Below are 9,772 nucleotides of genomic sequence, written 5' to 3'. Positions count from 1 at the left end.
TGGGTGAGAGCTGGGCTCATGGACTGCGATTGGTGAGATGCAATCCTGGCAGCTGACATCAGACTCACCATCGTGGTTGGGAGGGCTTGCGGGCTGCAGGCAGCGAGGTGCTGGCGGTGAGATGCAGTCCAGGCGATGTGGGTGGCTGGCGTCAGACTGCACAGCGTGACCTCTGACAACATGTCATGCTGCGCAGTACATACTGCTGGGGGCAGTGGGAGCTGGAAGGAGGGAGCCGGGCAGCGTCTGAGCCTCCTGAGGATGCTCAACGCTGCCCGCCAATAAAAGAACAATGGAGCAGGTAAATCCAACAAACTCCGGTATTGGAGCTTCCAATACCAGGATTGAATCCCGGCCATTTTTTGGCCTAAATCCCGGAATTGGCCTCCCTAGTTGTTACTATTGCACTTCATATGGTTTATTCTCTGTAGAGTGCTATGTAAATGTATATGTTATATGACTGTTAATAAATAAAGACTTCAGTTCTTGCATTTACGTGTAGACAACTGCATATATAACTATGAACTTGCAGCATACTTGCCTACCTGACCCTCTCCATGAGGGAGAAAATGCTCTGTTCCTGGACTTTCCTGATAATGCATGATTGCCATCACCTGTGGTGAGCTAGTTAATTTATAAGAAAGGTGTTTCACCACAGGTGATGGCAATCATACATTATCAGGAAAGTCCAGGAACAGAGCATTTTCTCCCTCATGGAGAGGGTCAGGTAGGCAAGGATGACTTGCAGGCCAAATAGTAGTAAAAAATGGTATCATTCAGGACAATCCATGGAGGTCATAAGGGATGGTGAAGGCTAAAAAATAATTTTTGAAGTGCTAAATATTGCCCTGCAGGTCACCAGTTGCTCAGTCAAGCGCTACAGTAGTATATTAAATCCAATAAGTTTAGTACATACTTGCTACCTGACCCTCACCATGAGGGAGAAAATGCTCTGTTCCTGGACTTTCCTGGTAATGTATGATTGCCATCACCTGTGGTGAGCTAGTTAGTTGATAAGAAAGGTGTTTCACCACAGGTGATGGCAATCATACATTACCAGGAAAGTCCAGGAACAGAGCATTTTCTCCCTCATGGAGAGGGTCAGGTAGGCAAGTATGGTTTAGTATTGATACTATAACAATACTGTACACCAGTTGATCTCAACCTCAAATCTAAAGCATACCTCCCAACATGACCCTCTCCAGGAGGAACAGAATGCTCTGCTCCTGGACTGCTCTCTTAATGTATGATTGCCAGCACCTGTGCTGAAACACCTTTCTTATCCATTAAATTGTTTAAAACAGGTGACAGCAATCATAAATTAAGAGAAAAGTCCAGTAGCATTTTGTCCCTCCTGGAGAGGATCATGTTGGGAGGTATGTCTAAAGTATCCCCAACAGGTCATGTTTTGAGGATTTCTGTATGTGGCAGAGGGTGGGATAATTACTGACCCAGCAAACTAGATTACCTTACCTGTGCTGTAATAAAGAAATCCACAAAACATGAACCGTTGGGGATATTTGAGGACTGGGGTTGAGAAACCCTGCTGTAGACTATTTTAGTGGACTGTGTTGTTTGACAGGAAGTGACCATTTGGAGGAGTTAATAGGGAGTGGTGGGATAAAACGCAGGGGTGTCATAGCCATTTTTGGGGCATCTATCTGCTTTCAGCTGCAGTTATGTACGCAGAGAAACATGGCGCCAGCATTGCTACTGCTGCGGCCATTCTGTGTAGCTATAAGGGTATCCTTAACCTCTATGTTCCGTGTTTTTGCCTTTAGGCTGCATATGTGTACACAGTTGCAAATGAGTTTGCGATGGCTCAGGTGAGCGTCTCTTTTCATTTCAGAGCAGCAGCTTCATTTGCTAACATTAGTAGCTCCATAGTGCATACTTGCCTACCTGACCCTCTCCATGAGGAAGAAAATGCTCTGTTCCTGGACTATCCTGGTAATGTATGATTGCCATCACCTGTGGTAAAACACCTTTCTTATCAATTAAGTAGCTCACCACAGGTGATGGCAATCATACATTACCAGGAAAGTCCAGGAACAGAGCATTTTCTCCCTCATGGAGAGGGTCAGGTAGGCAAGTATGCCATAGTGTAGAAATCACAATTGCATCTGTGAACAAACATGAATTAGGCAATTGGTCCTCAAGGAGCACTAATGGTCTAGGACGGTTTTTAAGTATATTCATGGCTCAGTACAAATGGTTAAATTAAATTGACTGAGGTACTAATTAAGTCACCTATAGCCTAGCATGGATATACTTGAAACCTTGAGTACCTAGTTTGGGAAACCCTGAGCTACATAAACCTTGCTTTATATTCAGATGAGTTTGCTCTAAACCTGCACAGAAATTTTTATTTACAGTGTTAGCAACATAGAAACTTCTTACAACATATAATAAGACAACGCAAGAATATTTTATTTGCTGAGTTAAATGGTGATTACAGCATACTTGCCTACCTGACCCTCTCCATGGAGAGGGTCAGGTAGGCAAGTATGGATTACAGTAGATGCATATGACTTACAATTCTGAATGCTATGTCTGACTATTTTCGTACCTGGTCATCCATGTAAAGGTCGACAGTCATTAGGTGAACCACTAATGGTCAACATGCAGTAGGTTGACATGGTCAAAAGGTCAACATAGACAATAAGTTTACATGTAAAAGGTCAACAGTGCTTATGGTCGACAGGTGCAAAAGATCGACCGATTCAAATGGTCGACACACATATGGTCAACATTGTTTTTTGTTTTGTTTTTTTAGCATTCTAATCAACTTTTTCATACTTTACCATCCACGTGGATAGGGAATATCAATCTGCGCCAAGCGCAGCGTCAGCAGAGCGAGGCACCTTGGCCAAAGCATAGCGAGCGAATCGAGCCATGCAAGAAAATGCAGTAAACTACTTGGGGCTCCCCATGCTTTGACGGTGAAAATGGCAAGAAAAACCATTTAAAATATTTGTGTTGACCTTTTTTGTGTCAAACTTTTCTCATGTTTACCATTTCATGTGTTGACCTTTTTACCCTGTTGACCTTTCCTACTGTCAACCTTTTGCCAGGTTGATCTTTTCATGTTTCAACCTTTTGACCCTATTGATCTAATGCATGTCGAACAATAGTTGTCGACCTAATGACCTTTGTTATGTAGATCTCATGATCCATACCTGACTATATTTAAATGTATTTTTTATAGAGAGTTTATGCAATTTTGGAATGTTGCTTTTCAAAAAACCACCATGAGGTCCTCTAGAGGCTTCCTCTTCAAGTCTGGTACAGTTGCATCCTTGCTTGGATAACCAACAGGAAGCAGCATGAGTAATTTTTCATTGACAGGACGTTCAAGTAGCAGTCTGAGCCGGGGTCCACAGTTTAGAGGTGTTGTAGTTACAGTAACCAAACCTGCATTCTGTAAGCAAAGAGAGAATGTCACTGGTCTCTATAATGCTAATGTATTTCTTTCTTAGGCATGTTAAAGTAAGGTGTCAGTGCATATTATAATTGTTTTTCTAATTAGTGGTGTCAGTGTATCCAACTAAAAAACTGCACATACCTGTATACATGAATCACCCATTGAGCAGGTGCAATACATACCTCTCAACATTCCAAAATCTCCAGTGAGGTCCAAATGCATGCACATGCAAAATTGGGTTATGGCGTCATGCCCTGTAATGACACGCCCCCTGCTGTGACATTTAAGGGGTGCCCCCATTTTTGATCATACTTGGGGAGAGCCCAGCGCCAAAGGGGGAGAGATTGGGGAGAAACTAGCACCAAAGACACGTGTACAACAAGGGGGGAGCAGCCACTGCTCACAGGGATGCTCCACGAGTCAGGGGGGCCTGGCCTTGTGTCATGCCCCCAATTATCTGTGTGCCGGCCATGGAGGGGCAGGAAGGTGGACTCAGAGAGAACCTTAAGGCTGCTCGGCCAGCCCAACTCTGTGCGTGGCTGGACTGGCCTAGCAGCCATCAGCCATTTGGCATTTGCCAGAAGTGACAGATGGCCAGTCCGGCCCTGCATCCTACCTGTAATCATTAGCTACACACACTCTCTAATAGAATATATACAAGAAGTATCTCTTGGAGGATAATCTATATCTTCAGGGGGCCTGAGTTATGCAGCCACATTCTGCCAGACATCAGAGGTTTAAAATGTAAGATGACTGGCTATCTACACTATTCATTTAAACTAATGATTTAACGTTGATTGAGATGTTACATGGAATGAACTGTATACAGTAGAGGGTGAAAAAGTGGAGAAGTATGTCAGTGGAGAAGTTGCCCATGGGTAAGTAGAGCACTGCCCATAGCATCCAATGGACGCTGCTGTCATCCCTACAGGTTGCAAGGTGCCTGCAGGTGGCTCTGCAGTAGCACTAGTGACTGCAAGGTGCTGTCCCAGGCACCCTGCAAGCCACATGCAGGTGCCGCCCACAGGTGCCTGCGCTCTGTGTGGAAGTACCACTCGCACACCCCTAGTTATGGTCCTGGTGCCAGAGTTTTTGCTATCTTCTGCATAGGCATCAGTGGCATATTTCTGAAGCACTCTATGTGTAATGGGTGATGTGGGATCCGCTTTACTTAAGGACCAGTGCACACCTCTAAAACTGCATTTATTATATAAGGAATTAATAAATGAGGTAACATCCTGAATCTATTTGCACTACAATAGTTAGCGCCACCACTTTGGCAGCAGGTGGAGCGTTAGAAGAGGAGAGAACGTACAGCAAGAGAATTAAGGGCCGTACACACTGGCCGATATATCGGCCGTTCTCTTGAACGGCCGATATATCGCGGGTCCGTCGGCCAGTGTGTACGGCCGATACGTCTGTGAACTGGGTCGTTCACATACGTATCGTGTCGACCCCGCAGCACTGCCAACGGCCAATATATCTACCGATATATTGGCGCGCCGCTGTGTGTGTACGGCGGTCGGCCGCCCGCCTGTACACATGCTGTGGTGGCCGGCGGTGATTGACAGCTGAACTGGGCGGGCGTGTGTACACGCCCACCCAGTTCATGACGTCAGTCCCCGACGGATCGGGCAGTGTGTATGCTCAACAGACTGCCCAATCCGTCCATAGATATATCTGCAGATCAATTGATCTGCAGATATATCTACTAGTGTGTACCCACCTTTAGTGACAAAAAGCAATTTAGGACACATATGACTGTGCAGCTCTTCTGGAAGGTCAAACGTGCCATATTAAAAACAAACAAACAAACAAACTTATTCGTATGTATAATGCAGGAAAAATTTAATATTTAATGAGCAATTCAAAAGTTGTACAAGGTTGGACATTGGATTTGACAGTTAGACTTTTGCACTTTTAATTTGCTGGCCATCAAATCATATTTAATGTAAGCCCTTCCAGCCTGTGTAAATTAGGTATTATGTATATAGCACTAAGCACTGCAATGTATGTGTTTTGACCTGATTAGTTTTCATTATAATTGCAACTTCAAATGCTAGCCATTGTGCAAAAGTCTATTATCCGTTTCTCCAAACACATGCAAAAATAAAAAATAAAAATCACATAAAAGAAACAATAGTGAAATATTGGCCCTCATTCCGAGTTGTTCGCTCGCAAGGCGATTTTAGCAGAGTTGCACACGCTAAGCCGCCGCCTACTGGGAATGAATCTTAGCTTCTTAAAATTGCGAACGATGTATTCGCAATATTGCGATTACAAACTACTTAGCAGTTTCAGAGTAGCTTCAGACTTACTCGGCATCTGCGATCAGTTCAGTGCTTGTCGTTCCTGGTTTGACGTCACAAACACACCCAGCGTTCGCCCAGACACTCCTCCGTTTCTCCAGCCACTCCTGCGTTTTTTCCGGAAACGGTAGCGTTTTCATCCACACGCCCATAAAACGCCGTGTTTCCGCCCAGTAACACCCATTTCCTGTCAATCACACTACGATCGCCGGAGCGAAGAAAAAGCCGTGAGTAAAAAAACTATCTTCATAGCAAAATTACTTGGCGCAGTCGCAGTGCGAACATTGCGCATGCGTACTAAGCAGAAAAACGCTGCGATGCGAAGAAAAATACAGAGCGAACGACTCGGAATGAGGGCCATTATCTTTAAAAGTTCACCACCAATACAAGGTGAAATAACAGGAGGAGTAAGGTGATTCTTTGTAATAGAAATCCAAAATCCACAGACAAGGAGTGCTACCCTTGTAGTCGGGACTCAGACCAGGTGACAATATATACCATTTAGGGGGTCATTCAGATCTGATCGCTGCTGTGTGTTTTCGCACAGCGGGTGATCAGATCCAAACTGCGCATGCGTATGCACCGCAATGCGCAAGCACAACGGACAGCTGTATAGGGGTTCGCCAGTCAGCGATGGGTTTGTGCAAAGGAACCATTCACACGGGCGATTGCAATGAGATTGACAGGAAGAGGGCGTATGTGGGTGTCAACTGACCGTTTTCAGGGAAAAACGCAGGCGGGACCAAGCGTTTGAAGGGAGGGTGTCTGACGTCAAATCCGGTCCTGAACAGCCTGAATCAGTTTGTACAGCTCTGCTACAGATGCGTTCGCACACTTGCACAGTGAAAATACACTACCCCTGTAGGCGGCAACTTTCTGATCGCAGGACTGCAAAAATCGCTGCTTAGCGATCAGATCTGAATTACCCCCTTAGATGCTTACACATCCAGACTGTGGCAAACTTTACAATCAATCTAAAATCCTCACGGCAAAGCACTGCTTGACAAACAGGATTTTAAATTGATTGTGTAGTCTGCCACATTCTGAATAAATCAAGTGCTGAACAAAGCACATCATCCTGTAGGGGCAGTGGGTTGTTGTGTGCAGAGACATTCTTCTGGATCCTGCCTGCTACTGTTGGCATCAGCAGGGTGCCGTAACTGGTGGCAGCCTGCATCTTCATCAGTGATTCAGTTTGTGATAACTGGAAACTATATGTTTAGTTTAAATGACATTCCAAGCCTGGGCTTGCACACTATCTCCCTCCCCTCTCTCTACCCCCCTCTCTCCCTCACCGCTCTCCCATCTCTCTCTCACCCCTCTCTCTTCCTCTCCTCTCCCTCACCCCTCCCCCATCCTCACTCCCAAGTCTCTCTACTATCTCTCTCCTCTCTTCCATCTCTATATCCCTCACCACTCTCCCATCTCTCTCTCACCCCTCTCTCTTCCTCTCCTCTCCCTCCCTTACCCCTCCCCCATCCTCACTCCCAAGCCTCTCTACTATCTCTCTCCTCTCTTCCATCTCTATATCCCTGACCACTCTCTCTCCTCTCTCCCATCTCTTTCTCCCCAATCCCCCACCCCACACACACTTCCCTCATGGTCCCAGATTCTGATCTGGAGTCAAAAGGCATTACTGCTATGAGCCGTTATGTATATAAAGTGCATAAGTAGAATAAGGTGTATAAGGGATACTAATGTGTGGATAATGTGCTATATAGGGTATTACTATTGTGTGGCTTATTGTGAATAAGGGACCCTAATGTGTGACAAAACGTGTAGTGTATTTTTAATGTTTTTTTTGTGTGTGTAGGGCTGCCAACTTACTGCCTTGCCCCTAGTTTCGGCCCTGAGTTAGGTTACTCATATTTTCACATCGTTCAGCTTTTACTGTAATTTTGCCCAGAAGCCTGGTTGATATCTTTTCCATTGTGTAAATGTTGTCCAAAATAGTGAGATGCATTTTGTTTATTCTTTAGTTGACCATACTTTGCTCATAGCCACACATAACAGGATCTCGGCAGTCAAAATACAGATGCCGCAATCCTGACACTGCTTGGAAATGCTAGCACCAGCATCCCGACTACGATCACAATACCGGCGCTGGAATCCCAACTGCTGGAATCCTGACCGCTGGAATCCCAACCTCCAGAATCCCAGACTAACGTTTGCCGGACTGTCAGTCAGGTAAGCCGTGGTGGGGTTGGGGGAGTTGGGGGGGATGGTTATGTTTAAGCTGCGGGGGAGGGTTAGGCTTCGGGAATTGAGGGCAGGGCCATAACTACCTATGGGCCAGCGGTGCCTGGCACACAGCGCAAAATCACTGTGGGCGCAGGACCGCTGCCAGAAACTGTGGGGTTGTGACTACCACCGCTAGCTGCAGCGCTGGCAGCCGCAGCAGTGACCGGTGAGGTATGCCTGGCCCCTTCTCCCGCAATGACTGCGCTATGTTGTTCCCTTAGTGATCAGTGATACTCTACCACCAGCGCTGCAGCTGCCTGCTTCTCATACCCGGCTTCAGCTCCTCCGGCCGGCCGTAGCCCTGCCCACTTAACTCCTTGTGACCTCCCCCCCCCCCCCCCCCCCCGCAATGTCTGTCTGCTGTATGTAGATTACAGCAGCTGGAAGTAAGAGAGTGCTTCCCATCTTGCTGTGTGTGGAGAGGGACTTCCAGGGGACAGAACAGATGCTGGCAGCTGAAGTAAGTAGTGCAATACACACACTCTCTCTCTTTGCATACACACACACAAACACTATTTGCACACGTATTCTGTACACACACTCTCTTACTCCTCTACCTAGCTAACATATAAGGGGCTTTTCTATGGTGTAACACCACGAATAAGGTAACAGACAGACGCGGCTGCGCTGTGTAATGTGACCGACGGAAGCTACTGTACGGTGTATTGTGACCGACAGATGGTACTGTACGGTGTAATGTGACCGACGGAAGCTACTGTGTGGTGTATTGTGACCGACAGATGGTACTGTGCGGTGTAATATGATCGTTGGATGCTACTGAATGTAAGCTCTCACGAGCAGGGCCCTCTTCCCTCATGTGCTTATCCTTTTCTTACTTTTATAATCCTCAACTGCCCAAATCCCGCAGTTTTGTGGCCACCTGGAACTTATCTCTGTCATTTACTAGTGTAGCTATGTTTAGTTACCCTGTACTTGTCCTATATTGACTTCAACTGTAAGTCACTGTTTTCCTGTTTTGATTATTTGTTTTTGTACTCTGTAATTGGGCGCTGCAGAACCCTTGTGGTGCCATATAAATAAAGGATAATAATAATAATAATAATAATAAATACTGTGCGGTGTAACGTGACCGACAGATGCTACTGTGTGGTGTAATGTGATCGTTGGACGCTACTGTGTGGAGTAATGTGACCGACGGATGGTACTGTGCGGTGTAATGTGATCGTTGGACGCTACTGTGCGGTGTAACGTGACCGACGGATGCTACTGTGTGGTGTAATGTGACCGTAAATGTGACCGTTGGATGCTACTGTGTGGTGTAATGTGACTGACGGATGCTAATGTGCATGGTAATGTTAATGACGTATTCTGCTGTGTGGCGTAATATGAATTGGTACAATTCTATGGCCATGCCCCGTCCCCATAAAACCACATCCCTATATATTTGGCGCACACATGTGGCACGCACTGCCCTATTTTAATTGTGGGGGGGAAGGGGGCACCAATTCTCTTTTTGGCACAGGGCACCAAAAGTCTAGTTACTGCTCTGGCCTGCCTTATGTGTAAAAAAAGGGGGATTGCCTGCCATAATGTGTAAAAAGGGGGACTCTGCTGCTTAATATGTAAAAAGCCATGCCTCTATATATTTGGCGTACACTGGCCTTGTTTTGTATATATGGGGGGGGGGGACGCTGATGCTGTTTCTTGCACACAGCGCTAAAATGTCTAGTTACGGCACTGATGGAGGGTTAGGGTTAGGGGGGCATTGGGATAAGGTAAGTATACTTACCTTGCCCCTATCGGGATTGTAAGCATCGGGATACTGCGATCAGTATTC

At 46.0% G+C, this 9,772-nt stretch overlaps 1 protein-coding gene across 1 annotated transcript in view; it reads right to left on the bottom strand.

Annotated features, from left to right (window-relative positions):
* Window positions 1-2,409: 2,409 nt before the first annotated feature.
* IYD (iodotyrosine deiodinase) overlaps window positions 2,410-9,772 on the bottom strand; it is a 170,310-nt gene continuing 162,947 nt past the window's right edge. The window contains exon 5 of the mRNA XM_063917904.1: window positions 2,410-3,421. Within this exon, the coding sequence (XP_063773974.1) occupies window positions 3,239-3,421 (183 nt within the window). The 3' untranslated portion in view covers window positions 2,410-3,238. The remainder of the gene's footprint in view (window positions 3,422-9,772) is intronic.

The sequence above is a fragment of the Pseudophryne corroboree genome, chromosome 4 (assembly GCF_028390025.1).
Source record: "Pseudophryne corroboree isolate aPseCor3 chromosome 4, aPseCor3.hap2, whole genome shotgun sequence".
Taxonomy (NCBI): domain Eukaryota; kingdom Metazoa; phylum Chordata; class Amphibia; order Anura; family Myobatrachidae; genus Pseudophryne; species Pseudophryne corroboree.
This window is presented reverse-complemented; position numbering and strand designations above follow the sequence as displayed.